At 35.3% G+C, this 19,692-nt stretch overlaps 1 protein-coding gene across 4 annotated transcripts in view; it reads left to right on the top strand.

Annotated features, from left to right (window-relative positions):
* LOC145692944 (uncharacterized) overlaps positions 1-19,692 on the top strand; it is a 729,891-nt gene that overhangs the window by 450,268 nt on the left and 259,931 nt on the right. For all 4 annotated transcript variants that reach the window (XM_081768533.1, XM_081768531.1, XM_081768529.1 and 1 more), the window contains one exon: positions 14,514-14,605. In XM_081768533.1, the coding sequence (XP_081624659.1) occupies positions 14,553-14,605 (53 nt within the window). In that variant the 5' untranslated portion in view covers positions 14,514-14,552. The remainder of the gene's footprint in view (positions 1-14,513; positions 14,606-19,692) is intronic.

Genomic DNA, 19,692 nt, shown 5'->3' with positions numbered 1-19,692 from the left:
GGGGGTTCAAACTAAATATGAAGCTATTTTATATTAAAATTGCTAAAATTGCCCCTAAAATTAGGCTAAATTTTTAAAAAGTCGAAATTTCGGGGGGGGGGTCCGGACCCCCGTGTCCCCCCCCCTTCCGTACGTCCCTGGCTACTAAAATAAGCAAAATTGCAAATAATTAAATCAATCAAACTACATAATAACACAAAGTTGCATCTGACTTCATTCGGACAGTTAGATTATTATCAGAACATTAACTCCGCTACGAGCCACAATCTCAATCTATTCTCATATTTCTTCATTAAGGCTCGAGTTTAATGGACCCACTCTGTACCCAATGCTATAAATTTTAAAAACTATCACTTGACTCACGGAAATGAAAAAAAAAATACTTAAATTACATAATACCAGAACACAACCAGGGAAATATCATAGAATCTCAACACTTACTAAGAGCTCCTCCGTGGCTAAGCGGTTAGCGTACGCGCCTTTGGTGCGGGAGACCCGGGTTCGATTCCCGGCGGGAGCTCATGTGGTTCGGATTTCACGTTAATCAGTAGGTCCACGTCTCGTAGGCCTCGCTGCTGAACGAGACGTAAAACTCAAAATCAATCAATACTTACTAAGCCTTAGTAATTATTAAAGAAAGTATGCGTACGAGTGCAATGGACCCACCTGATAGTCCTAGGGTTAAAAGTGTATTCTTGTATGGATATTTAGATAGAGGAAATACTAGTTGTTGCCGAATTTCTTTAACTACTTGCGATATGTTCCATTATTTTCAAAGTAGGGTTTACAATGTAATTGATTGCGTTTAGGGCGGCTTATAACACTGAAAGGAGTCGTTTTATAACACATGTTTATTAGAACGTTTTATTTTAATTTGATATAAAGAATTACCCAGCAAATTTTGGCATTTGAATTTTTTAACACCCTGTATTTACGATAGGAAATGAAGTTATGCAATGTGCATAAATAATTGCTGTTTTCCATGCAGTAGTATTTGCATTAAGGTGCGTGTAATTATTATTATTTAAAACTATATAAATTTTAAAATAACACTGGCACATGAATTCATATCCATAGCTATATGAAAATCTCATAGGTGATTTGGTAATGCTCTTAAGTCGTAATTAAATTGTACGTAATTACAGATGTACATGAAAAGTCAGAGTGTTAGAGCTGACGGTGGTGATCAGAAGAGGAAGAAAAGAACCCATTTCTTTAAACTTGCCTAAGGGTTTTAAAAGTGACATGACAATTGTGCAGCAAGAATAGCAGGATCTTTCAAGTGAAAAATCTTTGTTCTTTAGTCATCAAAAGAGAGGGGATGGGGATAGATTATATGAGTACGAAATTACATCTATACATATAAACTAGTTCTCTCTTTGGTCAACCCTAGCACACTGATAAGCATCAAATATTTTCTGGGCGCTAAGTACACGATATTATATGTGGGCGCTAAATCTACGGGCGCTAAGTATACTCCACGTCTTTTCCACCTTCCTCCGGATCATAAATAACGTTATGGATTAATAATAACAACGATTATATACTTCTACGTACTTTAAATAACACTGACCGACTTGTATTTGTGTGTGTGTGTGTGTGTGTGTGTGTATTTAAAATAATGCATTCAAATGTGTGCTATCATTTTTGAGCTACTTGCGAATGCGTTTTTCAAATTTGAGTAATGTGTAGAAGTTTTGTGTAGCACAAATTTTAACAATCATACATTTATAACTGCTAATAAATAATACATATATAGTAAACTCATCTAAAGCGAATGAATGATTTCCGTAGATGTTTAGCTTTTTTTAATATCCATCGACAATTAATAAGTATCTGGGTTCCATTTATGTTGGTAATGGATTTTCAACGTTGATACTTCGGGATGGAAATGTTCACAGTATTCGTCGCTGATGTTCCTTGTAGAGAAAAAATCAAATGCTAATTCAAAATAAATAAATAAATTAATTAAATAAATAAATAAATAAAATTTGAGGGACACATTACGTACAAGAGCTCTGTAGTTTTCAAGAAGTTTCTCACCACTATTTCTTATGCAATTCCCATGTAGCTGCTTTATACAAATTGAAGCATCGCTCAAATCAGAATCCGTCATAATTTCCTGATTTGTAGTAAAAGTGAACCCTATCTTTTGATTTGTCTTTACTTATCGCAGGGGGACTTCTTCGTTAGAAACAGAAAATTTTGACCAGTGTGATCCATCGCGTTAACAGGTTCTTCATTAGTCCCAAATTTTATTTACAGTGGTGCAAGGAATATTTTGTTAGTTGGGTAATTTAGTGGAGTTTAAGTTTCTTTCAGTAGCAGAGCTTATGAGAAGTGAACATACACCTTAATGTGGGATCCGAACCACATGATCTTCCACCGAGAATTGAACTCGGGTCTCCCGCAGGGAACGCATACATTAACCATATAGCAATGAGAGAGCTCGCTACATTTTGTTGAGATCCACAAAGAGGCTTATTTCTTTTTCTGTCTAAGTAAGTGTTATTTTCTGTTTATGGTCTATGTTTTTAAATAAAGTAATTACTACCTACTTAGTTCTTTGATTTTCAACTTTTGCCCGTTGGAGCCACTGTTTTCAACCGATAGTTAGTAGAGTATTTTCTCAATGTTTTACACGATGTTAAGTCATAAAGGATTTATAGTTACAACAAATCACATGTATTTAATTAAGAGATAGAGGGTTCTTTTGAGTAAAAATGCACAGTTTTGGTTTTAACAGAAAGGCATACCTGTTACAATAAATAAATAAGTAAGTAAATAAAAGAAGTGGAGCCCGTAATGTAAATTCTGACCATATATTCGGAATCAGCACGTAAATATACATAGAAAATAGCGTTAATTACCGGTGTTATTCATTTAAGATTATTTTTGACATTAAGGATTTCGAAGAAGATCTCTTTTTATGAAGAGAGACTTTTGGCCCATCTAGGAGATATAGCCATATATTGTAATTATTAGATTCCATGATGATGATGAAAAACGACTGAAAGCTTTCGAAATGTGGGTGTGAGGAAGAATTGACAGAATTAGATGGGTCGAGAGGAAAAGGAATGAAAGAGTGTTAGTAATGCTATGGGGGAAGAACAATTTTAGATATTATTAAGAAGCGGAAGAGAAACTGGTTGGGACATTGGCTAAGATGAAACTGTATCATGAGGGACGTGTTAGAGGGTATGGTAGCAGGAAAAAGAGGGAGACTACAATTACTGGACGATACCAAAACAGAAAAATCGTACGTGAAAACGAAGAGGTTAGCGGAAGATTCTCAGTTGCGGCAAGTGACTTGCCAACACTGGTAGGTGGTGATGATATTTTTTAAATGTCATATTCTTAATATTATCTTTCATTTGGCAGCAGGCTTTCTTTTAGAATATTTTTGACCCGATTCAGGGCGGAGAAAGGACGCAATATCAAAATTTGAGGCTGCTGGATTAGGACACTATTTTGATATTTATATAATTTGGCCTAAGTTAGGACGAAGATGATCGTCCCTTTGACATTATGTGCTGAATGATGTGCCCTGTAGAAAAGTAACATATAGTCACAATTTAGTCTATCTTAATTTCGTAGAAGACGAGGGTCCCGAAAATATGCCTGTAAGAAACATTGTTTGGATGAGTTTTCAAACCATTCAAATGAAACGAAACATTCAAATAAAAGAAAAGAAGAAACAAAATTGACATTCACAATAAACTTTAAAAGGAAGCATAGATAGTCATTGTGTTTCATTGGCGACGGATGAATCATAATCCCATTGTACATTGTGTTTGTGCAATTTACCTGGAAACCACGGATGATGCAGTAAAACCATGAATCATGGATATATGTAGCAAGTGTGTGTGACAATGCTGGAATTGCAAAAGGGTTTTGTAATTTTAAAAAAAAGCAGAGAGCCACTGAGTGAGCATTATTTATTTATTAAATTACCTTTGGGAGAAAATGTTCTGTATGAGTGACTGAAACGCGACAAAAACGTGTTGTATGATTTTAATTACTCCAAAAATGGGTTAAATTCATTTTAGTTTTTTCATTTTTTTCTTTTTTTAAGATACAAAGTAATGTTTTTTATTGTGTTCCTAACGTTAACATTTTTAAATATCACAAATGCATACAATACTCTGTGAGTAAAGTGTTAATGGAATAATTTTATTACAGAAATATATATATGGACACTGTTTGCAAGGAGATGCACCTTCTTAATGAGTGGGCAAAGTTTGGAACATTATTATTATTATTATTATTATTATTATTATTATTATTATTATTACTGGTAAAGGAACAATTCACAGGTTAAGTTTACAATAAGCATGCGACATATGTGTAGCACTTTTCCAGTACTTTCCGATTATACCTCACACATACAGGAGATAAATTTCTCTTTTAAAAAAATCAAAGAAACAAGAAGAAAATATATTACTGAATTACGACTTTATTCATTCCGTTTCCCTCATCTCTCCATTTTATACTCCAATTTTCCCCCTCATCCGTGGGTAATATAATGCTTGAGACAAATTACATTGTAGCAACCACCAAATACGGTGCAATTTAGTTCGTTTGCCAATCTCATCCTGTAAGATATACAACCTCGAGTGCGAAGCAGGGCAATCTAACGTTCAGCGTTTTATTACAAGAGATGTGGGATGAGATGTTGGAAATAAGCAGGGGCGGAGAAGCCCGATGGGAAAGTTGGGGAGGTCAGTATTATGAAAGTACGTGTGTATTCTATTGTATATGGAGACGCAATCCATTGTGCGAATGTCCTGCTTGCAGTGACGCGAGGGATAGGGTTAAGTTGGGATAAGGAAGAATGGTATTATACGTGCAAGTCGTGTTACTGAAATACACCCTTGGGAACAGTGAAATATTCTGCGTTCATATATATAGATGAATGTTTGCGTGTGAATGTGTGTGTAGGCTAATATAACCATAAGAAACAAAATTACTTCAGACGACACACCTTTTTTTATTATTGAAATTCCTGTACTATCACTGGTACTCTTTCTCAGTTCTACTGGGTTTAAGGATTAAAACCTTATGTAATATCGGATGTCGTGTGGGTATTACTTGAGTGACAAAAAAAAAAAAAAAAAAAAGACTTCTTAGATAATACTGAGTCAAGGAGGGTATTCTGCTTTTTGTGAACAAATATCTCACTATGACAATAAAAGAAATAGAAGACAAGGAAAGATATGCACCATCGCACTAGCTTTCTTCTTCTATAAATCTTCAATTAAATCATTTCAAGTTACTGTGTTGTTAGTAAGCTATTTATTTATGAAATACAAACACATTCATCTGTCGTTAAGAAAATCTCCCCCCCCCCCAAAAAAAAAATGTCCTAAAGAATAAGCTCCCGTGTAGATTTTCTTGAGGAGAAACAACTTATAATCATATTATAGGGTTGTCAATGAAAAAGAAATGAAATTTTAAATTTTACGTCCCACGATTATGCCGGCTAGGCTAAAGGAGACGGTGATGATGAGAAATGAATGAAGTGAAGAAAGTGGGAGAAAATTGGAAAACCCGAGAAAAGCCACGCACATGGTGTTTGTCCACCACAAAGCTTACTTGGCGCGAGGTGGGATAGAACCAAGGACCCCATGTACCAGAGGTTAACGCTCTACCACTGAGTCACCGCGGCCTCTGGTTGTCAATGAAATATTGCTATACGAAATATAAACAAAATCGTAAGATCCGTTTTCGAGATAGTCGCCCTTTTTTTGTGGCCCCCTGCAAATAAACTTCACTTTGAGAGCGGAGATTGTAAGAATATTCAGAAACCTTCTATGGAGAGTTTTATATACGTATATATATATATATATATATATATATATATATATATATATATATATATATATATATATATATATATATATATATATATATATATATATATATATATATACATAAAAGTTAAAATTTTGCTTTGGGAAGGTTGGATGGTACGAGCTCTAGCTGAGTGTACATACATCGGGATAAACAAAAGGACAAACAAATGAAAAGACATCCAAAAATTACTTTCGTTGCTTCGTTTTCTTTTCTTTCTTTTTTATTTCAAGATGACCATACTTTCTTCTCTCTATTGTCTCTCAAAAGTAAAAACAGTGACTTGTCATGAACTACAAAATAACACAAGATAAATTTATTATGGTTTGTTCTGGATTCAGTATCTTGATAAAAGTTAAAAAGTAAGGACAACTCTGATGAGCACCTTACGTTACTATTGCGAAAAGATGGTGTGTAGTTTCTGAGATTTATTCATGGAAGAAAATACTTTGATGCAAAATGATTATAAATTATCGAGTATTCTTTTAGTACCAAGATAGCGTAAGTTGAAGTAAAACATACCCATTGCTATGTAAAACTGAAGGTCGACATTGATTTGCTCAAAAACCACACAAAGAGATTACAAATTGTTTAATATATTAAACATTCATGATATCTCTTTCTCACAACATTAGCCATTGAGAGTGTAGTAGGCTTTTGTCTAGCTCTAATGCGTTTGAAAGTAAATCTTTAAGGGAAAAAAGGCCAACGACTTGTGTCCTAATAGGGAAATACAAGTTCTTAACCTGTGCGGAGGTTAGCGTCCACTTAACCCATGCAATGGACCTGACAAAATCACTTGTTACCTAACGTTTTCCATTATCAAAGAAACAGCGCAATAGTCTCCGCGGTTATCAGAGGGAAATTTGTGTTGTTTCCTCTTTCTATGCGTAACTAGAATGCATGAATATATATATATAGTTGACACGTTCAGTGCACAAGGAAGTCAAGTCAACATTTTGGCCATTTCCGACGTATTTCATCTTCAAGGCCATTATCTAAAGTTTCTTTCAGTACTTAAGTGTGCCGTATAAACTTTCTTTCTCTCTCTCTCTCTCTTTTTCAGAACTTTGATAGTGGGACTTAATTCCCTTATGCCCTGAACGCCCAATTATATCAAAATAATATAAGTTCATTTACAATTATCAAAGGAACCCCATTCCAAGCTTATTTATTTTCAGAATTATCGTTGATCTGCGAACTACCGTAGTACTTGCTCTGTGTTTTAAAGCAGGTTTTGCTACTGGAAAGGAGAAATTGAAATGATATCTTTGAGTTTTACGTCCCACGATTATGCCAGTTAGGCTAAAGGAGACGGTGATGATGAGTAATGAATGAAATGTCGGGATGAAGAAAGTGGGAGGAAACGGGAGAACCCCGAGGAAACCCACGCACACCGTGTTTGACTGGGAAGAAGAAGAGAATAGATAAATTGCCTTATCTTGTCCTCTCTATTAGAATCCTTCCTTTAATATTATGGAAGCTCAATTGGCGTATCACAAAGTGCTATTGGCTGCATTTTTTGTTAGTGCAGTTGATGAAGTAGAAGAATTTACTTCTTATGATTTATTAATGAATATAATTATCTATATAAATAAAAATGAAAGTGACTATGTGACTTAACCACTCTCCATCAAATTTTCAAGATATATATATAGTATGAGCTTATATCAATATTTCAAACTATTTTTTGTGACTTCAAGACTGACTGAAAAATTAAGAAAATAAACGCAGGAAAAGAAAAATTATATAATTTTACACAGAAAAGTACATCAAGAGTATGACGTAATTCCGTCCTTTAGAATTTCAGATGATGCTTCAGTTTGTTTTTATTCTGCAGTTGGACTATTTCTGCATATACTGTGCATACAATCCTCGACTTATGTAAATAAATTGTTGCAGAGTTCTGTGCATAAGCCGAATATTTACTATAACCTAAAATTTGTCACAAATGTATGTGTCGTATTAATCCAATAAGTTGAAATGATTCCTATCAGCTTCTCAAAAATAGTACCAAGTTTCAAACAGATTTGTATCTTATAGCGTAATTTGTACACATTTATACTGGAAATGGCTCCTCAGGGTAACAACTGTAAATACATATTGAGGTTTAAACAATAGCAATTACATTTTAGAACCAATATACAGATACTTATCTTCCATACGTCTCCTTTATTGACACACCAAAACAAGTAGCATCCACCACACATGAGTTGACGATGCAGGATCCATATTTGACCACCACTCAAGGACTCAATATCGTTCACGTCAAGTGATACAGAAACATTGTATCAAGTATAAAGGACCACCATGGCCTCATCCCTTTTGCATTACAAAATACACGATAATTAATAATAAACGTACTTTCACTGACAACGAGTTCAGCCGCTATAGCTGTCTCATTTTTCACCTACTTACAATGTTTATTATCCATTCCCAACAGTATGAAAAACACGAAAAAATCGAAAACATGCCGTTTAATAATAGTACTGCAATGTAAAAACTCAGCTACACATAGGAACCAGAGCTATATATATATGTTATATCGGCTATATGTGCTTTATATATAAAGGGTGTTCCAAAACAACACGGACAACGTTTGGGAGGCGATTCCTGACACCAAGATAAGACAAAAAGTATAGACCAACCTGGGTGTACAAATTCTTCCTTTCGGAGTTGTAGGCTGACGAAAATGTAAAAAAAAAAAAAAAAAAAAAAGGAACTTTAAAGGTCCATAGCCCCGAAACTATGGGACCTACCGTAGTTGGGTCAAGAATTCATTAGGAATTAAGATGTGCACTATGCAAAAATACATGTTTCAGAATCCTAAGGTCCTCACGCAGCAATTTTTATAGAGAGAGTTTGGCCTTTTTTTTTCATCTTTTCGCAGCCTATAACTCGGAAAGGTAGCATTTGTGCACCCAGGTTGGTTCATACTTTTTGTCTTATCTTAGTGTCAGGAATCACCTCCCAAACGTTGTCGGTGTTGTTTTGAAACCCCTTGTATAATCATCAGGTTAAGAGACACTCTACTTGATGTGATTTTCATCTATAGCGTAAAGAGTTTTTCCATCTGCAGGATAGCACCCTGATGTTTCTTCGTTATGGACAGGTTAAGGATAGCGTATTTGCGCCAGCATTTGTTGTTCATTTGTTTTCATTGGGTCCAAAGTCGTGAGCTGCATATGGAACTTAAAATGTTTTGCATTGATTTATGATTAATATAGTGAAAAAGATAATTACAATTTTTGGTTATGTTTTTGAAAGAGTGAACTTTATAATGTAAATAGATCAAATATATGTATGGGAAGTAAACTTATTTACATGAAATATATACCGGCCTGTGATTTCTGTACCTAGCAGACATTGTTTGGAACCGAAAAGGTGAGTTTTGGATCTTTGCACTTAGGTTGAGAGTGGAAGTGACAAAATTACTTGACTTATCCATTATTGTCGACTTCATACTGGCAAAAGTAGAATTTGGAAATTTAATAGTACTTCTTTCTTCAGATGTATGTATTGTTATAAATTTTACTTATATCGAAAATTTCTTACGATAGTACGAATTACGAATGTCGAATTTACGTAAAATCGTCAGTAAATTAAAAATTAGGGACAAAATTGTAGATGTTCTTTGAATAATAAGATGTAGCAATATTCAAATGTGACTTTTTTAAAAAGCATTTCTAAGAAATCCACTACATCTTATTTTTAATGTATTATGCCTGGGAAATTAATGTTCGTTTGTAATATAGATGTTATATTAGATATTAGATGTGGACTTACAACTTAACATAGGATCCGAATCAAATATCCCCCCGCAGAAAATCGATCTTAATCTAGTATTTCCGTACCAAAGGCAAGGTGTTAGCTATGTACTCTGTAGAATGAGACAAGTTATTATTTATTTATTTATTTATTTATTTATTTATTTATTTATTGTTTATGCATCCTACATCACCCTTTTGGTTTTCGTATTTAAGAAAACAGTTGAGTAGGCTGTTGCGTAGTTTATTATATAGAAAAGCTACAAGCTTTTATTTTATTCACGTCCTTTCTTTATGTTGTTTAGCTTATTTCCGATATAACAATAACTTGTTGATAGTAGTTGTCTTTACGAAGACTGAAGATGTTTAAGATTTTATATATAGGCATCTGTTAGCAACAGTCGTACTTACGTGACAAGCTGTAAAGAGATAGTGAACTGAGTAGGTAAATGTTGCCAACTACATGTTACATAAAATTAAGTTTCTTGAGGGGAATTTTCATCAATTCTGTATTTCCCTTCACACATAAATGAATTTAAATACATTATTTGGAAATCATTTCCCTTGAAAAATCTTTTCACGTCTACGATAAGGTTCTAAATTGAGCGATACGTTAGAACTTTTAATATTGGTAATAAATATTGACTTTAAATATCGGACATGTCTTATAGAAGCTTGAGGTTATTCAATAGGCATGTGATATTCCTAAGAAGATACTGCACAAACTGCATGTTCTGCATAGTCAAAGGGATAAGCAGGAACAAGTTGCTCCGTCGTTTTATCTAAAAGGTAAATCAAATTCGTAAAGGGTACAATCAAACAAACACTGATTTGTAATAATAATAATAATAAAAAAAATCAAGTAGTGAATCTGCCCACTAATCAAATCTTGAATCTGATACGCTCCCCCTTTTTCTGCCTATATTTACATATATTTGTTTGGTGCGATTGAAATGTCCATTGACGTGTGTCGCTTTCAGAGACCAAAAAACAAAGAAAAAGAACAAAGAAAAGAAATAGAACTATATTACCTCGTTAGTCAAAATAGTCTCGGACTGCAGTCACACACTTTGTCTTCACTCAGCCAACGTATATTATTCCATGACTAAAGTCTGTAGTCTGCGATGCTAAGAAGTCCTGAACCGCGCGTTGCACCACGCAGTAATTAGGGAAATTCTTCTCTGCGAAGAAGTGATCGGAAGAGGGAATAGTAGTAGGAGAGACGTTAGGAGAATACGGGGGCGGGGAAGGGGAATCTGATGAAGAGTTTGCACCGACCTTTGAGCTATATGTGGACGAGCATTGCCATTCAAGATGAAGCACTATGTTTGTTGACCATTACTGGATACTTGCCGGACACATTTGCGACGCACTTAATGGAATTCAACATTCTAATGGTTTCACCTCGACAGAGAAAGACATGATGGATCGCCTCCAACATATCACCATACTAGCAACAGTACACCTTCTGCAGATCGAGGAGTGTTTTGGAAACCATCTTGGATATTGATCACGGTCCAGTCACTGTCTTGGTCGTAGCACACAGAGAAGAGAAAAACCTAGATAGGTTACATGTGTAAATTCTCTAGTTTTTTGGACTTATCTTACTTCCATATGTAACACTCTGCAACAGTCGTATAACTGAAAGCGTCTGTATAAGTGTTACTTCTATACCTTATGAAAGAAAATACTATATATAGGCGGTCAGGATCTCACGTACAGATGGATGTATATAATATACGGAAGACCGTTAGATATCAGATATTCTGCAGCAGCAACGTGACGTAACATCGAAGCGGGGGAAAAGGCAGTACGTATGTCTCGGCCATATGGATAACGTATGCTCCGTACAGATTACCGTAGTAAACATACGGATTCCGTATATTTGTACAATATACCGCTGTCCGGATAACGGATTTTTCTCAAGTGCAGGTCCATTTTTCATCAGAATTGTCAATCCAGTGTAGAAAACTTTCTACGTTATTCCGTACAGTAAGAAAATAACCTACTTCTAGATGGTGATGCTTGTTTGCCCGTGCTAACTCATATGACACTCGTGAGTCCAGCTTTTTTCATCTTATCGATTGTACCGAGCAGCCGATTGATATTTATATTAGCAAGAACACTCTTCTAAAGATTCGCTTTCACAGTATTCCTGAGAAGCTCACCAGAACATGATGGAAGGTGTTTCTAACGCCCACTTTCCAATATTGTGTGACCGACTCGAAATTTCATAATCTAACATAGTATGATGCATTTATGTACCACTTCTAGCCCAAAGATGTTGATCACAACATTTGGAGATTAAAATTTTATGAAATTATCTTACCGGAACAGAAAAAAATCCTTCGTTTGGCAACCATGCCGTAGCAAATGTAGCGCTCGAAATGTGCTATGGAAAAAGCATGTGTGAAAGAGGTTAGAGAGAGAAGGATGAGAGACTAGGATCAAGTTTAAGAAGTATATCCTTCTATATCCTTCTTCCTTTTGTACCGTAGAAACAGTGAACACATCGTGCTTTTATTTGGAAGCCAGGATTATACAGAGAAGAAAAGGTATTGTGAAACAAGACAACACGTATAAAGAATCGGGGAAAACTGTCTTGCTTGTATAGTCTGCGTTGCGTATTTTTAGCAATATTTTTCTTCCTTTTTATTTTATTTTGAGCAAATGTTCAGAGTTTTGCTAGGAGGTTAACAGAAAGGGTTAAAGAGGGAATATTTCCTACACTTGATTCATTCCTTCAAATTTTGCTGAAAAAGACTTTAAAAAAAAAAGAGACAAGAAACAGGATATTCATCTCTGTCTTATCTCCTTTCCTCCATCGTGTGCTTGTGCACTTGAATGCCATTTATGCAAATGTTAGCACAAAGGAATAGAAAGACATTTGAAACAATAGATATTTCAAGATATTTCGCAGTTGAGTTGCGTATTGTCTCAATTTGACTGCTCATCTTTCACTGTTTCTTCATGTTTTGTTCTCTCTTCCCTTTTTATGCGTTTCTCATTCTCCCAGTTTTCCCGTTCTCTCTCTTTTCCTGTGTCAGCCGTATCTCACATACCTTGTATACATATACACAATTCCTACACTAAAAGATAGCATTTTAGTCCCTCTTTGTGTAACGATTTCCTGTCTGCCTACTTTACAAAGTTAAAAGTGGCTGTTGCACAGATACAGATACGAATACATTGCAAAGGGATAGAACAAGATCCTTAATAACACTATCCATGGCGTTGTATTGGGTAATGTAACAAAAGAAATACAGACAAAAGCTTCAACACACGTTGTATTTTAAACTATAATGTGTTACAGTTTCGGATATCTACCACATCCTTCATCAGACACTATAGAGACACTATAGGACCTAAATGAAGATATATGTATATAGTCATCCTTATATTGGAGATAGACAAGAGAATGATAATAAGGAAGTGGAAAGAAGCAGATTGGATAAAGAAGGTAGAAAGAGATAAGCTGATGAACTGGACAGGCGGCTTACCTATTAATGAATTATGGCAGAGAATTTTGGATAGCATAGACAGGAAGATGGAGTTGAAAAAGGTCCTTATAAAGACAATAAATGGTGGCATGTGATTGGCAGGAAAATGGACGCGGGGATCTACGGGATTGGCTGAAGACTTCAGCCAATAAATTTAGACTTTTTCATAAGAATGACTATATATATATATTTCTGTATCTTCATTTATGTTCTACACTGTCTATATAGTGTCTGATGAAGGATATGGTAATATCCGAAACTGTAACACATTATAGTTTAAAATACAGTGTGTGTTAAAGCTTTGATCAGCATTTCTTTTGTAACAATATCCTATGGATATATTAATAGAAATGAGATGGTCTATGTACGGCATGATATGAATTAGTGGTACACTACTCACCTCTGGTCGCGAAGGATTTCTGGTTCGATCCCTGACCATGTGTGTTTGTGCTGGCTAACATCGTGTTTTTTGCGTTTTCTCGGAGCTCACCCGTTTTCTTCCCATATTACCATTCCACCAATTAATCTCATAAATATTCACTTTCGTTAATCACCCGTCTCACTTAACCTACAAAAATTATAACGTCTATGTATTATAGAGGATATTGTATGTTTTGCATTTAAACGAAGAACAGACAGATCGTGGTGGGTTTTAGTTTCTTAAAAGTTTAAATTGTTGCTCATGCCTTCCATTTGATTGCCAAAATTACTTTTGGAATGGAAACCTAATTAATTTGGAACGAGACACTCCTCAATTGCCTCTGTGTATTGGTATCTTGATAATTGTGGCGTTCTTCACGGCGCGGATGTGGCATTCTGTAGATGCATCTTCTATGCTTGGATATACAAATCTTGCTACTTCTGGGATCGGAGCTTGTGGATAATGAAGCAAGGGTATAAACCACCCATTCTTCTCTTCTTTAAAAATTGTTTTAATTAAAAGTTAGCTATTGATATCTTCCTGATATTAGATAATTAAACGAAGAGATTATCGGCAGACTGTAGGGCATAAAACCTCCACTTATTTATTTATTTATTGTTATTACAATAAAATGAGCTGTCGATCGCAGTAGAACACTGATTATGATTATTATTATTATTGTTATTGTAAGAACAACTAAAGCTTTTCTGACCAGAATATTTACACTTATTTATTAAAACTAAAATACATTATTACGCTTTCGACAACTTAACGTTATCTTCATCAGACACTTACTAAAATAAATATCTTCAGAACATTGAAATATATACTGATGACAGAAAAGCCTAACACTCTTGCGTTTATTTTATTTTAAAGTTTACAAAATCTGTTAATTGTATTTGCGAAAAAAAAAATGTTGAAATAGTAAAAAATTTGAATGACTAATCAATGATTTTTCTAATCTCTTTATAGATCAAAACTGACGTGCCTATCGTCGAATCAGACGCCCGGATGGCCAGGGCGGGCATGACAAGATGGCGTCAAAATCGAGCCTCTATTCCCGAGTAAGTAATTTTTTCTTTCTTTCTTTCTTTCTTTTTTTTTGTCCTCTAAAAAGATTCTCAACTTTTTTAAAAAAATCCCCTTTTTAAGAGACGTTTGTTTCGCTATAACAATATCGTAAATGTTGTATATAAAGTGTAAGTGGATATGGGTTTAAGAGGAAGGGGGATATGAGCCATTTTCATTGGACGGGGAGGAGACTTGGTTGTGTTTAGAGGCGTCTCAAGATAGGACAAAGGAAGCATAACTATCTTGGCTTTTAAGAGAAAGTGAAGACGAAAGCATCCTATTAAGCAAGACCTAAATCGACCATATAGAAAGACAAACGGGCACTATTAAGGCAAAGCAAACACTCGTTTCGATCATCCTCATTTTGTCTTTTTTCCCCTTTTCTCTGGTAAGAAAATGTGTTGTCAGAAGCTACACGTGGTTGCTATGTTTGGCCTATGTGCCTTATCAGGAACTTAACAAGGTGCTAAGTGAGCTAAATAGTGTTTTTAAGCAACCATTTTCAGGTTTAGGAGGAAGGGAGGAGTTTCCACGAATATAAGTTGGGATTGGATTCCTGTGTTGTATTAGTGTCATATACGTGTATATATATATATATATATATATATATATATATATATATATATATATATATATATATATATATATATATATATATATATATATATATATATAGGTGGTTCAGAAAGTAATTCCTCCAAGGTGATATCTTTCTTTGTGTTTGATATATAGCACCTATACAGGTGTCAGTGGAAAGCTTGCAATACCAGCTACAAATGGGAGTATCATTTTTCAACATACTCTGTTTGACGGGCAACACATTTGTACCAACGCGAAACAAGGTTTTTCATACCATCGCGTCGACGAAGAATTGTGGTGGCAGCTGAAGATACCATTGCTGAACTGCTGCTTCGATCTCCGCGTCACAACTATATATTTGCCCTTAAGGAGGTCCTTAAGTTTGGGGAAGAGCCAAAAGTCGCAGGGTGCAAGATCCAGACTATTGGCAGGGTGAGGCAGAATGTCAACAACATTTGCCAGTAGATGGGACAACTTTGATTTTTTTTTTTTTTTGGCGGAGGAGAGGCATGTGGCAGTAGTCCATTGACTGACGCTTCGTTTCCGGGTCGTAATTGTGTATCCACGACTCATCGCCGGCGATGAATGTTCCTGGGAGCAAACCTTCCGCAGTCAGAAACTCAATGACAGCCCACTGTTTTGACTGGACGTCAGCACTAGATGCCATGGATTGCTCCATCACTATTGGCCAAGTAATGGGCTTAGAGGCATTACTTTCTGAATCACCTCGTATATCAAACTGGGGGAGGGCAATTGCTTCACCCTGGAGCCCCAAATAATATTCCTGCTTCAAAATACACCATTGTACAGAAGCGAGGTTGATACTCTTGTCAGTAGTTAAAGGAAAAATATTTCTTGAAGATGGTTGTATTTTTTTTTCTTTCTTCAAATGCAAATAAGTATGTTTTGCTCCTGGTTTCAGGATAGCGTTATCTGTATTTAGTGACGTATGATTTTGTTTCAGGATTTTGTAGGATGTTGTTTTGGGAAGCTATGCACAACACGGTGAAGCAGGGGCAGTTACCCAGCTGAGTTTGAGAATTAAATGTATTCTAATCGACTGCCTACTAATATACTAGGAAAAAACGTGAAACTCATATGTAGGTGGAGGATTTTACCCCACCCCCCAAGGCAAATCTGAAATGACCCTCCTGCAAACACGCGTTGAATATTTGTAATCGGATTTCAACTGAACTGATTTCATTGTTAACCCTTAAAATAGCAGCGAGCGTCATATCACGCAAAACATGTAAATCGTCCGGTACGGTTTGCGTGATATCACGCGTCGCCACGTGGGTCCTTCATACTCGCGTTTCTCCGTTTGTCCCACTGAATTTGTACAAAGTATCAGAAATACCACCAAAAATTATAGTAGAGACCCGGAAATATTCAGTTTTATCTGTGTACGTTTTTATCTGAAAGAAAATATTGAGACAAGTTAAAACTGATATATACTGATTGTAGTTTTAATGGCAAGAATCACAGACTGGTGAATCTTATGTGATATGATACACACAAAAATTTAGCAGTGAACCTTTTATTATATTCATAAAAGAAAAAGGAAGTATCCTCTTGGCCTACGTAATTTCCCGGGCTACTTATTTCCCCTCTTGATTTTCTTTAATTCAAACATTTACCTCTGTTTATAACTAAACAATGTAAATATTCCTTTGCTATAATAACTAAAGTCCTGTCATGTTGATATCCGTGCAAGTTGGTGTGGAACACCAGTTTCGCTTATCAGCCCCTCTTAGTTTTAGTGTTACTGACAACGACCGACTTGAATCACAACTAACATCGGTGGAAAGTATGATAGAAGAAACAAAAGAAAGTAACAACTAAGAAAAAGAAACAGAAGAGTAGAATGGACGAAAGAAGGATAAAAAAGAACGCAGTTCTTACAGGGAATTAAATTTGACAAGTACAGTATTATTTCTGAACAAAGAGCGTAAGAAAATGGAAAGTCAATGAAATTCTTAGATACGGATTATTTTTGTACGTGGAATGCGGAAAACTAACAAATTTATATCGAGGTGGCTTGAGCGCGATAACATCTCCTAAATACGCCACTGTCTGTAATGCTGAAACAATTTCAAAATAAATCAAGTACATTTTTATTATTTTAAAAAAATGTATTTATTAGTTTCAGTTTTACTTCCCACGACGATTCTGCACGTTAGGCTAAATGGGACGATACGAATGAGAGATGATAATAAAATTAATCGTGAAAGGTCAATGTCTACGCCCTGAACGAGTTTCGAAATCTTGACAAACAGACAGAAAAAAATTGTAGTCGTATGTGTAATTCTTATGTACCAAGTGTATCACATACTTATTACTAAGTATAGAACCTACATTGTAATGTAAGCAGTTAACCTATTCGTACTACATTAGGTAACTGCACAGAAAAAGTAGCTTTTGACAAATATCCTGTAGTGCTGCAAATATTGTTACACAGCTGTCAAAAGATACCACACCCTTATAGGCGTTCGTCACTGATTGGAATGGGTTTTCGCACGTTTGCTTGTAAAATGCATTCACGCGAACTCTAAAACTCGTTAGAGGATGGTTTGATGCGCTTGTCATTTATATGTTCTCCGAGCTCTCCCCCCGCCGTTCATGTCCTCTCCCCTCTCTCGTTACTGTGAAGAAAGAAAAAAAACACAATTACAATTCAAATAAAATATCACTCTCGCTGGTTGATGATTATTACGTTACCTTCTTTTTTCGGAGGGGGGGGGGGGACAAATCTGATTACAAGCAAGCAAACATTGATTTAAGTTGTTGATACAGAATGTCGGATTTTGTATCCAATTTGTTCTTGTTAGGATTTGTTTGTAATTTTCTGTCTCACTGTTGAACAACAATAAGAGTAAAACAATAACGATATCAAATAAATTACAATGGAAAGTAGAATCGAAAAGCAATATATAAATCAAACACTGTAACCTTGTTTTCGTGTGTCGTAAACGACATATTAAAACGCTGCATATTGCGGTTTTTTTTTTTTTTTTTTTTTAAGGGCTTAGTTTACAGTTTGTTTTATGCTGTGACAATGTGAATATGCTTTCTTGGATTAAAATGGAATGAACATGATTGATTTTATTTGAAGTCTCGTTTTAGTGATTAAAAAAAAAAAAAAAAAACGAAAAATTGTCTATAGACAGGTACAAGTAACGTACTAATACGAGGTGTAATACTTCAAGCCAAAATTTGATGGTACTGATTTTACAAAATGGGATTTTTACCCATAGATTGGCATAACTCTTGCTCCTAACGTCTGCGTGACCAGGCTAAATGGAAGCCTCTGTATTGTCTTTGTTTTCTGTATATGTAAGTATCTGATACACCTCCATTTGTCTAAAATGTTAAGACAAAATCGTGCTAGAAATACTATACATAATGGGAATAAACTTCAATAAATTAGATACAAGTTGCGTCTGGTACGCCTTGTATACCGCTGAGACATAGGTCAACCGGTTATCAGTCAATCATTTAGGTATACTACAATAGCATGGGCGGAAGTGTGAACCGTACGACGAACACCATGCTTTATTTGGGATGGCTACAAGAATTCCACAATCATATGTTTATATTAATTCAATGTGTCGCTATGACTCATGCTTCTCGATTTAGAAGAAAAGAATCAGATTTTTTCGACTGCTTAAATTATAAATTAATATGTTAAATATTTATTTTTTTAAAGATCTTGTTCGATCCAGGAAACCTCCCTTTATGTACGCCTTTGGCAAGGGTTCCGATTCTGGGGGGAGCAAAGCTCATGTAGGCCCCCCTCATTGTATTTGTAAATTTATAATATTTGGCATAATTTAAATGCAATTTGTCTTTAAATACTCATATATTCTTTCTGCATCTGAAAGGGTACCCCCAAATGTACAGAGAAATCGGCGCCCTTGGCCTTTGCTTGTACTTGTCGAAAAGGTCTGCTACCAAAATTATCAGTCTAGGCTCTACGCTTTGAATACAGTAACATTACCAATTCAAAAATAAAGGAAAATATAAATGTTTCTTTCTGTATTCCCGTGTGGTCAGATAATGAAAGCATCTCCTTCTTACGGTGGGAGACAAAATTTTCGAGTGTCAAGAGATAATGGAAGAGTTACCTACTTGGATCGACAGAGAGAGGAATTCCGATCAAAAAGTCAGAAATAATTTATGGGGACTGAAATAGTGACCGTATATCACACAACTAAAAGTCGTGTGGTCGGTTATACTTTTCATATTCTGTAACTCCTTTGAGTATGTTCCCCTTGCCTTCAGATTTGGCTTTACACTTTGTTACACACATCCATTCATACATATCCACATAAATAAAATATTTTCTGACCTAATCTCTGTGTTACATTACCAAAAGAATGTCTTTCAGCTCAAGGAAAGAGGGAAGCAACATAGGTGATTGGTCAAACGTTGGAAAAGTACTCATTTCTTGGTGAGAAATACATATGAATTACAGTTCAGCTCTCTCGTGACTAAATGGTAA

Source organism: Thermobia domestica, chromosome 8 (assembly GCF_964235325.1).
Source record: "Thermobia domestica chromosome 8, izTheDome1.hap1.1, whole genome shotgun sequence".
In the NCBI taxonomy this organism is placed as follows: domain Eukaryota; kingdom Metazoa; phylum Arthropoda; class Insecta; order Zygentoma; family Lepismatidae; genus Thermobia; species Thermobia domestica.
The sequence above is the reverse complement of the archived record's forward strand: the minus strand, read 5'-3'. Positions and strand labels throughout refer to the sequence as shown.